At 37.6% G+C, this 14,908-nt stretch overlaps 1 protein-coding gene across 1 annotated transcript in view; it reads left to right on the forward strand.

The window, feature by feature from the left end:
• ZFAND3 (zinc finger AN1-type containing 3) overlaps window positions 1-14,908 on the forward strand; it is a 133,530-nt gene that overhangs the window by 104,317 nt on the left and 14,305 nt on the right. Inside the window, exon 6 of the mRNA XM_051783451.1 lies at window positions 8,300-8,470. Coding sequence (XP_051639411.1) covers window positions 8,300-8,470 — 171 coding nt within the window. The remainder of the gene's footprint in view (window positions 1-8,299; window positions 8,471-14,908) is intronic.

The following is a 14,908-nucleotide window of genomic DNA, read 5'->3' on the forward strand; positions in this document are numbered from 1 at the left end:
TGAGGAACTTGTTTGCATGACCCGTTGAGTGAACATACAAACTACTTCTTTTTCCTGTTCCTGCTCCAAGTCGTTTTGCATGACATAAACTTCAGGGAATAACTAATGAGTCCAACATCTTGGGGCAAAAGAGTGTTGAAAAAGAGCTGGATGTAAGATACAAGACAGTGCATGTACTGTTGCATCCTCCCAGTTTCACTGGTCTGTTCTACCTCTCCCTTTATGTAGACCTGGTCTTTGGTTCAGGTGAATGTGGAAGCTTCTCAAACACCTCTTTTCCAAATAGTAAGAACTACTCACTAAAAAATCCAGTGTAGACAACAATCAGGTGTACAGGAATTGTCTTCTATGCCAGGATTTGTTGTTTTCCCCCCACAAAAATTGCTAGAAAAAGTAACACAAAATATAAGCTGATTTTTAAGCTTTATTTAAAATAATGGAATCAAAACCAAGTGTACTTTGAAGATAGATTAATGGTACATTTCAGAACCTACTCATAATGGATTCAGTAATATTTTTATCAAAATATAAAAACTCTTATTTTTTTTCCTTGACATTAATCAGTTACAGTCCTTGGAACTGTGGTCTCTCATTGCAAGATTTCTGTTGCTAATGGCATCACTGAGGTTTTGCAGTTAATGACAAATCAGTTTTTTGAAAGATAAACATTGAAAATATGTATTTTTTTCACTGCTAGCAGGCAAGGATTCTTTACAATTCCTGTTCTGAATCTCTCTCTTAGCCTTGGAAAACCCTCATTACACCAATGCGGGGAAGGGTCTACTAAGGAAAACTCAGTGTATGAAAGAAAAATAACAGAGCAACTATTTTCTATGTAGAACTGGTTTTAGGCTATTAGTTTGAAGAATTACCTTCCTAAATACTGTATACCATCTGATTGATGAGGACATAGCTGGAGTATACCACTAGGATTTGGAAGCAGAGCAGCACTGCTTATTTATGCACTCTGGAGCTGACTAGCAAATATGCAATATTTATAGCATTATCTATTCTCGTTAATCCAATATTAGAGAATTTCACAAAGCATAAGAGAGCTCTCAATGAAGTCAGCAAAAACCAAAACTATAATATTGCTGAATACTTTTGAATTTCATTTTATCAGAACCAGTGTGTATTTCTACATACATAATCATATATATAATATGCATGTACTACTACATGCTGTGGAATGGCCAAGATGTTTATATGATTTGCCTTCATAACTTTTCATCATATATATTCCCGTGTTACGGCTTTTTTCTTCCTTCTTGTGTCCATTCTTCCATTTAACTATCTGTGTGTGTGCATTATCCCTTCACTTAATAATCCTATTCTGATTATTCAAACCACTTATGATGTCATTTGTTCTTCAACTTTAACTGTCACCAGTTAACTGTCCCTCTGCTAACCCTAACCCTGTGCTGCTAAAATACATAATTTCATAATGAGAAAAGAAGTTCAAATTGACACCCGTAAAATATTTTTTTGAAAACCATTGAGTCAAGTGCTTTGGCCTTTTTTCCTTTTCTGGCCCTTTTTCCTCTTCTGGCCCGTTTTCCTCTTCTGGCCTTTTCAAGGGTCATTCTTGGTAATAGTCTGAATATGAAGGGCTTGAGATGCTGTTTGTTAGCTATTAAAAAAATTACAGCAACAACCTAAACCAGCTTCCCTTAACATCCTTAGAATAGTATCAGGCTTCTACCCTGCTTCAGTTGGCCCCAGTAATCAAGACAACAGGAATTCAGTCTCGTGCCTGCACACACCAGCAGCACTGCCTGTGTATGATTTTGCTGTTAACAGCTGTTTTTAAACATGTTCTTCAGGTGTTTACCCTTGGAGCATGAGATGAACAGCAGGCCAGGTGCTCTGCAGGACTGTCCAACCTGTTCTCTCTTCACAAACTCATTTGTTGTTGTGGGCTCTTTTGTCCATTGGTGTAAGTCAGGCAAGGAACCCCATTCAACTAGTTATTTAAACTAACAAAATCCTTCTTTCAGTCAGCAGCAATAGAAGTGGCCATTGCCTTAGGAAATGTGTTAACTAATTGAAATGCCCTCAGTTAATCCATCAAAGGAACTGTACGGTACAGGAGGCTGAATACATTTAAATATGTGCTTATTTGAATCAGTTTGGTATATGAGTAAAAATGGTTGAGAAATAAATGAATATTTCTATTAACTAAAGACATGCTGACATCAGAGAGTATGGGGGGAGTCATACAAAAACTTAACCATAAAACAGGTGTAGTATAGGATCCTAAGTATGAAATGAAAACTAATTAGCTTTTTACTTAATTTAACAATTATGAATTTTATTGAGAAGAAAAGATAATAGGCATTTTCACACTTTTTCTAATTATAACTTAGCTAAAATGCATGCAGGAGCCTATGTAGTTCACTATTTGTCATACAGTTTTCAACATGAACTAGATTAGTCTCTTCTGTTTCATTAGAGATGGTAGTTAGTAGCCTCATTAGGTAACACTGCAGTATAGTATACTTCCCTTTTGACAAATGATAATACTGACAATACAGGTTTAGAGGAAAACTAAAAATGTGAAAGATAGGAAGGAATTAGTATCTGATTTTTAAATTTTATTTTCCAGTCCATGAATCTCAGAATTACAGAAAGGCTGAGAGTGGTAGTGACCTCTGGAGACTGGTCCAACCTCCTTGCTCAGAGCAGAATCCCCTAGAGCAGGCTGGGGGCCATGTCCAGTTGGGTTTGGAGTACCTTCGAGAATGGAGCTTCCACAAACCCACCTGGGCAACCTGTGCCAGTGTGGGGTCTCCCCTGCAGTAGAAAAGTGTTTTCTTATGTGCAAGTGGAATGTTACCAAAACTGTATGTATGGTTATGCTCCCACACTTTCCTACTTTCTTGAAATCATATGCCAGCATTAATACACATTCACTCACATATATGCATAAATCTATATATATCTTTATATTTCCTCTTTCCTACAAACACGTGTCATGTATGCCAGTTCTCCTTTTGGAGAAATGAAGCCATTCACTGAGCTCAAAAATACTGCTTACACTCAAAGCAATACATGATAACTCCCTCCTTTTTCTTTTTTTTTTCTTTTCTATTTTTTATTGTTCATTAAATAAAATCCAACACTTCAAGTTATTGTCTATAACAGAATCTTTTTTTGTTAATCTCTATTTTAAAGGAGGAGTGTGAATTTTTTCTGTGAGAGTTTGAAGCGCATCAGTAATCAGTAATTTGGAACGTCTTGCAGCAATTCTTTCAATTATGTATCTCAAACAGCTAGGCTAAAAGTTGTGTGGGTTTTTTATTGGTTGTTTTTACTCATTAGAGCTGGAAACAGCTACTGTTGCATGGTTGTGGTGATGGATGAGAAATAATAACTTACGTAATGCAACTTGTGGGGGTTATTTATAGTCTCCAGTGTGATTTCATGGAGAGCCTCCTGAGGCAAAGCAGCGACTGATGGGATGTGAGTTCTGTAGAGACTATTCCTGTGTGGTCTCTCTATTCCACACTGTTTAGGGACATTGAGTTTTAGTGAAGTTGCTTTTAAACTCTCTGGAGGGGAAATAATAAATCGTTGAAATGGTGATGCTAAGGGCACTGTGATGATACTAGAAAAAATTGTGTGGTTAGATATTACCAAAGGGTTTATGTAAGATTTTTTGAGACATCTGTCTGGAGTGTTTTAAGAAAAACTTAGGTGAATTCACAAAAGAAATAAATTTCTTGTGAGCATGAGTACTTCTGAAGAGGAGCACAGCTTTGAAATGTAGTCATGATTGTGTGAGATGTTCATTTCAATGTAAATACCAGAGTTTCAGAATAACTTTTTCCACAGCACTATACAGCAACAGGGAGGGACTGAAGTGGTCACAGTTGTCAAACTTGGCTCATAAGGTGTTAATCTTGAATTTCTCTCTCTTCTTTAATAGTCAACAAGCAAACGGGTTTTAGAGCAACTATGTTAATTTTAGGTTCATTTGAAATAGAGGAGGTGATTTTAAATGATGATTCTGGTAAATGCGATAGGAAAGATTTGTAAATTTCCTCTAGATGAAATTTCTAATGCATAGTCGACATGCCAGGGAATTAAGTAATCCCTCATCTCTAAGAGTGGAATAATGAAGGGGGAAAAAAATCAAGTAGAAATTGGCAACAAGCTATTGCTCAAACAGTAGTTAGTCCCTGTTACATAGTTATTGTCTGTTACCGTGTAAGTTTCTTTAGGGACAGAGATTTTAACAGCTCAAGCTTCTTTTAAAATAGTTTCAGAGGAGATGGCAGGCTTCATTAAATATTGCTCTTTCTCGTGTTTGCACAGACAGCTGAGATCATAAATGCCAGTCTGTCAGTGTGATGGGTTCTTTATGAAAAGAAAAAAAACCTGAGTGCCTCAAAAGCTGTCGTGAAACCAGAGATTAAATAGATTCATCTTCTTGAAGCAAGCAGCAGCAGAGGAGGGCTCCTCTTTCTCTCACTATTTTCCAGTCTCTTCCATCCTTCCTCCTTCCCCGTTACATTTTCTCAGCCCAGGTCTCTGCTGGACCTAGAGCATCTCACCCTCCCCAAAAAATGGCATGAAAGAGAGTGGAATTCAGCTCAGACACCATTTATTTGAAAAATTTTGAGGGGAGAACATGAGTAATGAAGATGAGAACAGTGAGGAACAAATACGAGTTTCTGTCCATGACATAAGAGTTTTAAGAACACTGCTCTGCTTGTCAATTCCAGACAAGCCTCCAGTTTGTCTTCCTCAGCTGAATTACTTTGTTCTCTCATTTCAAATGGGTTTTTTAAAGAGTCAGCACAATTAGATGAATCTCCATCATCAGATATCAATTAGAAGAATCCTTATTTTTTAACTCTGAAATAAAACTGCAATGAGAGAGTTTCAGTTTCAAACTCTGCTGAGCAGTTTCTTTGTGAAATTTGGGGATCTCATCTTTATTGTTTTTCTTCATTTTTACAGAGAAGTTTTATGATTTTTGACATCTGCAGGTAAAAGGAGAGCATTCTTTTTTTCTCTTAGACTGGGTGTTTGTTGGTTTAGGTGTAATGCTAAAATGCAGACTGGGTGTGGAAAATGTTTCTTAAAAGCAAAGGCAGAAGCAGTTATTGTTGCACTAACCATCCTTCTGAGGAAAGCCACTGTCAGTCACTGGCTGAGAGAATCCTCTTCTCTGTAACCCTTTTTGATTGTTTAAAGGTTCCTGCTGGGAATTTACTCTTGATCCAGGGAAGTTCAGCACTTCAACCTGTTCATAGAGGGTTTTTTCTGCTGCAGTCCACGTAGTAAGGCTGTGTATGGCAATTTCCTTTTGCTATCGGATCTCTGAACTTTATTGTTGAAAGATTCCAGGTGCTGGAAGATTTGTGTTGTGTATTGCTTGTGTCAGTATGGTGGAAGGCAACATGATCTGGAAGAAATGCACACTAGACTGAACCTAAAAGTTCCAAATTTCTGATCTGTGCTTTCTCCTTGATCACTGTACTTGCCCATGAGAAGATATAAGCACCTGTGCTGTTGATCTTGTTTGTAATGAGGATGAGCTGGAGCTCATGTGTTCAAGGCATGGTGCAATCCAGGAGAGTCAGGCTAAGTTTACCTCAGTATTAAAAGTGTTTTAATTTATGGCAGAAACATATGCATTTTAAAAAATGAGATAGCTAAATTTTCACTCCTGTGATATTAACCAACTTATGCTAATATTCAGTTAACCATTACCAATTAACAGGAAGTGTATAATTAAATATTTTAATTCGTAGGACTACTAGCCTGTCTTGGGGTAGCTATTTTTCTCATTAAGGCACATGGTTTCATTAACTGATTAGACACTATTTGACTCATACCATGAATCCCTTATTTGGATTTTGTTATAAGCAGACCACTGTGGTTTTCATCGGCTTAATTCAGAATGCCAGATTTGCTTCTGAGAACTACCAGAATGGTGTATGTTTCCAGAAGCAAAGATGTGTGGGAGGTAACTGTTCCAAAAGCAGTGTATCTATTTCTCTGATTAATGAATAAACTACAAAACATGTAGTTTGCCATCTTTGGCAACAAGGTGGCTGGAATATGTTTTTACTGAACACTTGAGTCATCCAGGTTAGAGTACACAAGCTGCCTTTTGAAGGGGGCATCCTTCACTTAAGGCTAGCCTGGTCTTCTAGGCAGTCTGAAAACAAGTGTCTGTGTGATAGGACTGTTGGTCTTGGAGCATGAGACAGGATCTCTGTTCAGAATGTCAGGCAGTCTGTTCAGAGGATCTTTCCCTCAGATCATCTTCTGCAGAGATTTAAGACAGGACTAGTTGTTCCGTAACTATATTAATTCATGATGCACTATTTTCTTTTTCTTGTCAAGGCTCCTGCACAGCCAAGTATGCAAAGGTGGAGCATGTTATGTACTGAATGTCAGTTTAGACCTAATATATGTATTTTGTGAGGTGTAAGTTTTAATCTATGCCACTACTCAAAAAGGCATCTGTCTTGAGACACATAGCAGATAAAATCATTGCAGCTTAATAAAAACTTATCACCTGTATACTGTGCAGAAAGCAGTTCACTCTACTATGAAATGTGAGATAGAGACTTAGTACTTATTGTGAAGCCAGGCACATTTTCAGCATATCTTAAGAGCAATATGACAGAAATAAAGTAGGCTCCAGTAGTGACGCAAGTTGTGTATTTGTAATGGTGTAACATTGGAGTCCAGCAACTGGAAAAACACTGTGACACAAGGGCTGAAACACAGGTAGGAAATGTGGCTTAGTCTATATCGCATGTGAGTATCCAGGGAAAGTTAACAGAGCATACCCAAGGGAGAAGCTAGCAGGTATTTCTACTCTTACTTCCTTAAGGTGTTTGCTCAAGGAAAGTCACGATGTTGAGAAGCAGGGGATCAGGTAATATAGCTGAAATAACAAGAATATGGACAGTTACCTTTTCCTGCCTGATCCAGGACAGCTACACAAAGTAGACATAAGCACTGGAATCTTAAAATAATGGTACAAACATGTTCAATAGGTTACCATCCTGCCAAAAAGATGTAGTTACCCTGTTATTTATTGGATCAATGTCCTTTCAAAATGGATTTAACTGAACTAATTTTTTTTTCCTTGATCACCATCGTGCACTAGAATGCTGACCAATTGCAATAATGGCTTTCAGCAGCTCCTTGCAGCACTACAAAAAAAATATATAATTTGTAGTATAGTTGGAATTAAATTTGTTTACAGTTCCTATTACAAAGAAACACAGCACTGATTCTGCTGTGCACAGGTTTGGGGAGGGAAAATGTCTTATCTAACCTGTCCTGACTTGGATTGCAGAGCAGCAGATCCACTGAAATCTTCTGCCTTTGACATGCCATAAAAACAAGGCTTGAGCATCCCATGTTCCAGTCAGTAATGTGCATTTCATGTGCTACTCTAGAACCCTGGTCAAGATACTCTCCATTGTAAAAAAAAAAACAACCAAAACAAAAACAAACAAACAAACAAAAAACCCAAAAAACCCCACAAACAAACAAAAGGAGGCACTGCACTACCTGAAGTGAGGCTGTCCTGAACCTCTAACTTCTTAAGGCTTTCTACACACTATTTTCTTATCATCTGGAATTTATAAAGTTATTAATGCAAATAGTATTCTAATTCTTTCAAAATGGCTAAGCATTTGGAATTTATAGGATGTATATACAGATCATGCTTATTTAGTTTGGGTTTATATTGTTAGTGTACACTAATTTACATTTAAATTGTTAGCCATGTGGAAAGAGGGAAGCACAGTATGGTGCTTTCATGTACCGCCTTCAGTCATAAGAGTTATAATTTACATGCTGTGCCTTAAAAATCTCCCTTCTACCCAGGGAGGAAATAGGTTGAACCTGCGTGCACTTGTTTTTCATCAGCAGCATCCTTCAGTTAGTTTGTGTGGGGAGAATGAAGAAGGCGCGCAGGAGAAACTAAATGAGATGACAGATGAAGCCTGCAATTGTTTAGGATGGTGTGTGCTCTACATGTATCTCTGTATGACCCAGCCTTGGCTGGAAGGAAGCTAATCACTTCATTTTATATTTGGTATTGACAACAGGAGGGGTTCTTATAGGGAACAAAGATAATTTGTCCTTTACTTGATGCTCACTTTGGTTGTTAAGAAAACGTGTGTATGCAGTAGGATGGGAAGAATCGCACTGCTTGGTGGTGACCCCAGCTGAAAGCAATATACCTTCAGTCTGCCTAAAGGGATGCCTCAGCAAGGAAGTTCTAATATTTTTCCTAAAATATTTGTTGTGAATACAACAGATTCACAGTCGGAGAGTGAGGCTTCTCCTGTGAAACGGCCACGGCTACTGGATGACAGTAATGACAGGCCTGAAGAAACCAGTCGATCCAAACAGAAGAGTAGACGTCGATGCTTCCAGTGCCAAACAAAACTGGAACTAGTACAGCAGGAACTGGGATCATGTCGCTGTGGTGAGTACTGTTTGTCAGTAGTGTCTGGCTTTCTAATGCAGCTGTGCTCAGATCCATATCAGAGGTGGAAATACAGAGAACACTTGCATTTTTTGTCTTTCAAAGATACTTTCAACAGAACCTGTAGCTTCCACTGGTAGCAAAAAGTTATAATTAGTTGCTGTCTAATTTCCCCTTTAAAATTTTGGCCTTGATATACTGCCTTGTGTCAAGAGATCTCAGATGTTAATGACTTTAGCTTCATAAATCCCTGTAAGGTGGGAGAGCATCACAGCCACTTGATAGGAGAAGAAACACATCAGGAAGTATAAAAAGATCAGAAAGTTTTTACAGGGTGTAAAGGAACATAGGTCAGCATCTACATTCTACATGTTACATTATTATTAAAAACCTTAAACCTAAAAAACTTCTAACTGAAAATATTTTCATTCTCGTGTTAGTTCTTGCTGGGGAAAAACTTGTTGTTCATGATACACTTCAAATCATCTAGCTTGGCTTTACCAAAGTTGATGACACTGTTCAGGCAATTGAATTGAGGACGATATTCCCATGCAGAAATCTAATTTGCAGTTTCATATTAAATGCAAATAATCTTTCTGAAACAATAATTAATGTGACTAGATTCCAGAGATGTTCTCTCCTTCATGAGTTGTGTTCATAACTGGTTTAAATGTGCTCATTAGACCCAGTGATGATGCATGTGGTAGTTTTACCTGCTAATTATTTTTTCATATAATCATGTGTTGAAAGCTTGCATTGTGCTCTCTGACAATACTTGTATCAATACATTTGGAGAAGTTTGTTTTAGTTACTTCACTGTATCTCAGCAGGGGGATAATTTCCAAAGGATTTGCATAGACGATAGGTGCAATTAACATTGCTCCTGTAAAATATAGAGTATTGTGTTAAAAACATTTTCTGGATAGAAGGCATGTCCTCCTGAGCACCAGTGTGAAGAGGAAGGGTTGGGTAAGCTAGTTACAAAGACCCAGTTATTGAATACTGAATACCCAAAACCAAGTGAAGAGAAGCAATAGAAAGCTGCAAAGATTTTATTCTCTTCTTCAGCATCTGTCTGTCTTCAGCCTGTAGAGATTACTGCTGTGTTGTGCTCTTTTGGACATGAGATAGGCTTTGTTTCAGATACTGGAGCACTGCCTAGCATCCATTATCTGTGATGCCACCAAACATGATATCAAAAGCTTGTAATGTTGAAATTCTTGTTACGGAAATCGTGTCAGGACACTTTGAAGTCTCTGGTAACAGTTTTATCAAACTGAAGAGATTCAGAGCTATCAATGACACAGTTTGGTATGACTCTTCCTCCTCAGCATGACAGAGGCAAGAGTTTCTGCTCTTGTTCTGCTCCTGTCATGTTTAGAATGACTGCGGCTGCTCACAGGTACCTGACTGAAATAGAAGAATCCTCCCTAATATTGGGAGCAAGACAGTAAAAAGGTTTGGGGAGTATTAGAGAAAAGATTGCTTAGCCATTATGCTATATCAATAATCTTTCCTGCATTCTGCAATATTGGAGCTATGTAAGAGCAATGAAGTTGAAAGCAACTCTTAAGAAGTCCTTTTATCAATCAGTAGTGTTTTTAAAATTATAAAATAAGACCTGCCTTTTTTTTTCTTGTAAACTGGATTATAGATATATCTGGTTGGTTCCTCTCAGGTTTTCTTGAAGTGGTTCCATAATTCGATACTGTTCCAATATAAATGTTGTAGGAATTATTCTTTAAATTGTTTCTACTGGATATGTATAGCTTTATGGAAATATTTCTGTTAAAGTTCATAAAATGTCTAAATAAAACATGAACATGAAAAAAAATTCTGGGTCCCTCAGCAATAAGTGACAAAATTAAAATCTGCATTCGTATATTACATCCTATATAGTTTAAAGTTTGTAATACAAACATTTATATTCCACACATTTAATGGGAGAAGTAGAAGGCAGGAGTCTATTTCTATGTTTACAACAGAGCTGAAAAAAACTAGAGATCTTTGGTTTATCTGTGCAGTTATAAGGTTTCATTAACACTCTATACAGTAAGTGTGTGTTATCTATAATGAAATGCTCTCGTGATGTGAATGTAGGCATACACTATGCTACTTACTTTTAATAGTCATATTAATAAGAAGCAAACAAAACTCTGCCACTGAGCAACACAGGTCACCTCATCTTCACATCACCTGGCTGTTGATATCAGCACGTGGCTGTTGTCATTTTTTAAAGATGCTGCCTTAGAAACTGTTCTCAGCAACTTGCCCTGCTATCTGTAAAATTAGATTGCTTTAGGTCATGAGTGACAAACCAGATCAAAAACCCTGGGGAGGAGGTGATGGGAAATGGAACAGAATAAATATGTTAAATTCTCATTCGTTTAAAATATTTCTTAGATCCATATGTGATCAGGTTATCCTTTTTTGTCGCAACGTGAAGCACAGGTTATGATGTGTGTTCATGGAGGTGGTGAGATATAATCAACTGGTGTAAAATAAGCACATACATTCTTCAAAAGTAGTGGTCAAGGTGGAACATTGTTTGATCTGCACTTTGAACCGCTGCTGTTAAATTCTTGTCATCTTAATCCTTAACTGAAGCAATGGGAAAAAAATGTGGGCAAAAAACTCTCAACTTCAAACATTAAAAAAAATTCTGATAGTCAGGGTTAATGAAAAGACAGACATCATCTTCAGAATGACAAATATATGTGTTTGCTTGGATTTAAAAAGAAAAAGGATTTACCACATACAAATGCTCCAAAGCTGTATCTGAAACACTGTTGTTAAAATCCAAATTAACGCCACAGAACAGCAATTTTATTGTTTGCTGTTACACATCTTCTTGTCCTAATGTTAAAAGTACTGGAAATCATCTCCTTTTTTGATGATTGTCCTGGTAACTCTTCCAGTGAGATTTTTAGCGAGACGTAGTGGAAAGAAAAGTGTGTACATACAGGACAATGTTTTAATGTAGACATACTTGCAATTTTTGATCCACCTAACTGGGAGACAGCCTTTTTGAAAAGGGAACAGAGAGAGTGGGCTGCTGCTTTACACCAATTCGGAGATTTTTGAGAGACTGTTATATTGGCTTTACTGTCTCCTGTAAGACCTGTCCAGAGAGAGGTGATGCTGCTGAGCTTGTTCCCTTGACACTACATGGAATTTTAGACAGATTTGACAAAGCTGCAGGGCTCTGCTGTGAAGAAAAACAGTTCACTACTGAGAAGGGAGTTCCAGCAATTCAAACACAACATTTTTCAGATATAGAAAGATTTGTTTGTTTTCATACATGCAGACTCTCAAGATCTTTTTTCATTCTTCTTCCGCTCTGTTCAAGTTATTAACTGCTGACATGAAATTCACATCTCATAAATAATGCTTAAGAGCCATTGCTATATAAATTGAATGTGTTATGAATTGTGATGGGCCTTTTTGTAGCATACTATGCCTGGAGCAGGAAGAACAGAGGATGTCATTTTCATTAATTTCTAATGAGGTGCCAATTAAAGCTAAGGAAGGAACTCAGAAGGGAAGAGTCACAGAGTTCCCCTGAATCCTGTACCCTGGGGCTGTCAAATGAGTGTGCTGCCAAGCCTCCTCTGAAAGTTCCATTAAATTACAAACTCATCCAAAGCACACACAGACAAATTCAGCTTCCCTTTGATCTTCAAAAGAGCAATTTGTAAGACGAGTTCTGAGCCTTTTCACACAGCAAACTGGGAGAAGTGATAGGAATTGTTAATTGCTGATGCACTTTGCAAGCTTCGGTGAGAAAGAGAAATTTTTAAATTAATTCTCATTTTGTGCCTCTGACTGGATAACCTTTATATCAACATTACTAACTAGCACAAAATCAGCTTCCCGTGAAACATTTCTAGGTGACAGTACAGTAGGTATGTTCTCCAGACAGCAATGTTTTCTAGTTTGGGGTGGATGGACCTTTCAATAGTATAGTGTGTTACGATGGATAATGATTGTATTTAAATAAGGTGTTTATTTAATATTAGATGTAGGAGGCAGTTTTATCATCAAAGAATTGCAGCAATTTTGTTCTTCAAGTTACACTCCGTTACAGTATTTCTGTAAGCAGTCCAAAATCAATTGCCTGTGATCCTTGATCTGAAAATTAAGTTGTTGTCTCAGTGGGGTGATAACCAGGGTGGTTACCACAGACTTGCTTCAAAACTAGGGGCAGGGAATTTGTGAGTGAAAGTAGCTATATGACACAGAGTTCTGGAAATGTATTTTGGAAAAAGGCAGGTTGGTAATTTGCAAATTGCTAGGCCTGTTCTTAATTACTTGACCAGATGTACATTACTATTAAATAAAGTTGTGTACAGTTTTAAAAGGCACTGAGCCTGTAAACTTTTAATCCAGAGAAATTATTTGCACAGAAAGGATAGCTTAATTTTATGGCAGAGTCTTAGTATTTTACAGCAAAAAGTGGTTCTGGTACCACTTGCTGTGTAAAGCCAACACACAGAAGTCTGTAGTGGTCTTTCTGTTAGAATTGCATGGGAGATACAAAGATATTCTAGATGATCAGTAAAGGAATTTCACATCTGTCACGTTAGATCCACTTCTAGTCAGCAATCAAAGAAAAATTAGTATAGTGTGCCAGCTCTGCAGCAGAATTGTTTACTGTTTGTAGGCCACATCCTAATGGGCATCTCTGTACTTCAGGTTCCACCTGTCCAGAACTTCTTGGCAGTCAGTGGGCTGGTGAGAAAAATGGGCCCAGAAAGTTAGCCTAGCTTTAGCTTCCAGTAGAGTGCCATTGAGGGAGGTTGCCCTTTAGTTTGTGTGCTTCTGAGATAGGAATCTTGGGGAGTTTTGTGTTCTTTGGCCAGAGTAGATGCTTAATAGAATGGGAAGATGTTGAAACCTTCCAGTTTGATCACATTTAAAAAATAATTGCTCAGTTGTGGTTCATTCTCATCAAACAGTTTTTAGCCATATTTCTTGCCTGTGTGGAGAGGAAAGATTTTCTTGGAGTTTTCCTGGCCTAGGTTGTGTTGTAACAAGTTACAATTTCCCAGAATGCGGATTGACTTAACAGTTGTGTATTCGCTGCTGCTCTTGAGCGGGACTCTGCAGTGAGTACTAACCTCAGGCATGGGTGAAGGCAAAATGTGGTGTTTTGCAATTTTAATTTGATGTTGGCAAGTACTGATGTTTGTCTGTTTTTTGATTTGAAGGGATGCTTGCTCACAAGTGACCTCCACAGCAGTAAAACTTTGAACCAGGAAACAAGAGTCTTAAGTTAGCCTGTTAGCTGGAGTGCTGCCTCGTGCTGCTGAACACATGGAATTGAGAGTGTAGCACATTGTTGAGGCCCGCCATAGACTGCTCCTTAATAAGGGCATAAATTTCCTTCCTAGTTACTGTGCTTATTTTTCCACCTCCTTGTTTTTAGTTTATTTCTGTATAAATTTGAATAACCTGTTGAAATTCTTTTCTTGGTACTACTGTTGGTTTACTTCTGTTTTGATCTTCTGCTAGCCAGAGGGTAAGAGGCAGAAAAGAACAGACTCCTGTCAAGCACTGAACATTTCTATTAGCCAGCAGAAACAAAATGGTTCCACACAACAGGGACTGTACCTGTTTTACAGATAACTGACAGCGAGGCTCACTGTGATTCAGTTATCAAAAAAGTGGAAGCAAAACAGCTGCAGATTCTTAAATTGTATAATAGAGCTGCTGGTTCATAAACACAGGAGATGAGGCACTTGTTTGGATAGTGCCAAAATAATTTTGGAATGATTTAATTTACTCAGTTAATTTAGAATAATCTTCAGAAAGACAGGAAGAAAGAAACAAACTTCAGTAGATAAGCCACTGCATCTTTGTACAAAGTCGTCCAACATATGTTAGACTAATGTTTCTCTTAAAACTTGGTAAAATATTAAATCATGGTTCCATTTCCATGGAATCTATTTCTGTCGAGGAGAATTTGTAATGGTGCTGGTAAATTCACTTTCTAGATGGATAAGGTTTATCTGGAATAAACCAAAATGGCTTCAGGGCGCGATTATGTATTGGTGTAACAGATGTGCTTCCATTGATTAAAATGAAATACACTGCTTCTGGAGATTATGAGTCAACCAGTTCAGTAAGAAGTATTGAAAGAAAAACAAATCTTATTAGTAAGTGGTTATGTACTACAATTCTGGCCAGTCTTACTGTTAGCCTTGAAGATGTACCATATTCAGTTCCTCTGTTGTGTGTTCTAAGAGACTTGCTCCCAGAATAGTACTTTTGCTTCAGCCATATCAGTAATGGCTAGCATCTTAGCTTATGTTGCTGCAAGTATTAAAAAAACCCACTACAACCGAAAATCCATTGAAGTTTGAATTTGAACTCCAAAGGTTATTTTGTTTTGCTTTATTTTAGGAAGATGTTATTCCAAAACTCTAATTTAAAGTA

This window comes from Manacus candei, unplaced genomic scaffold, assembly GCF_025592945.1.
Source record: "Manacus candei isolate 608988 ecotype Guabito, Panama unplaced genomic scaffold, ASM2559294v1 h1tg000017l, whole genome shotgun sequence".
NCBI lineage: Eukaryota > Metazoa > Chordata > Aves > Passeriformes > Pipridae > Manacus > Manacus candei.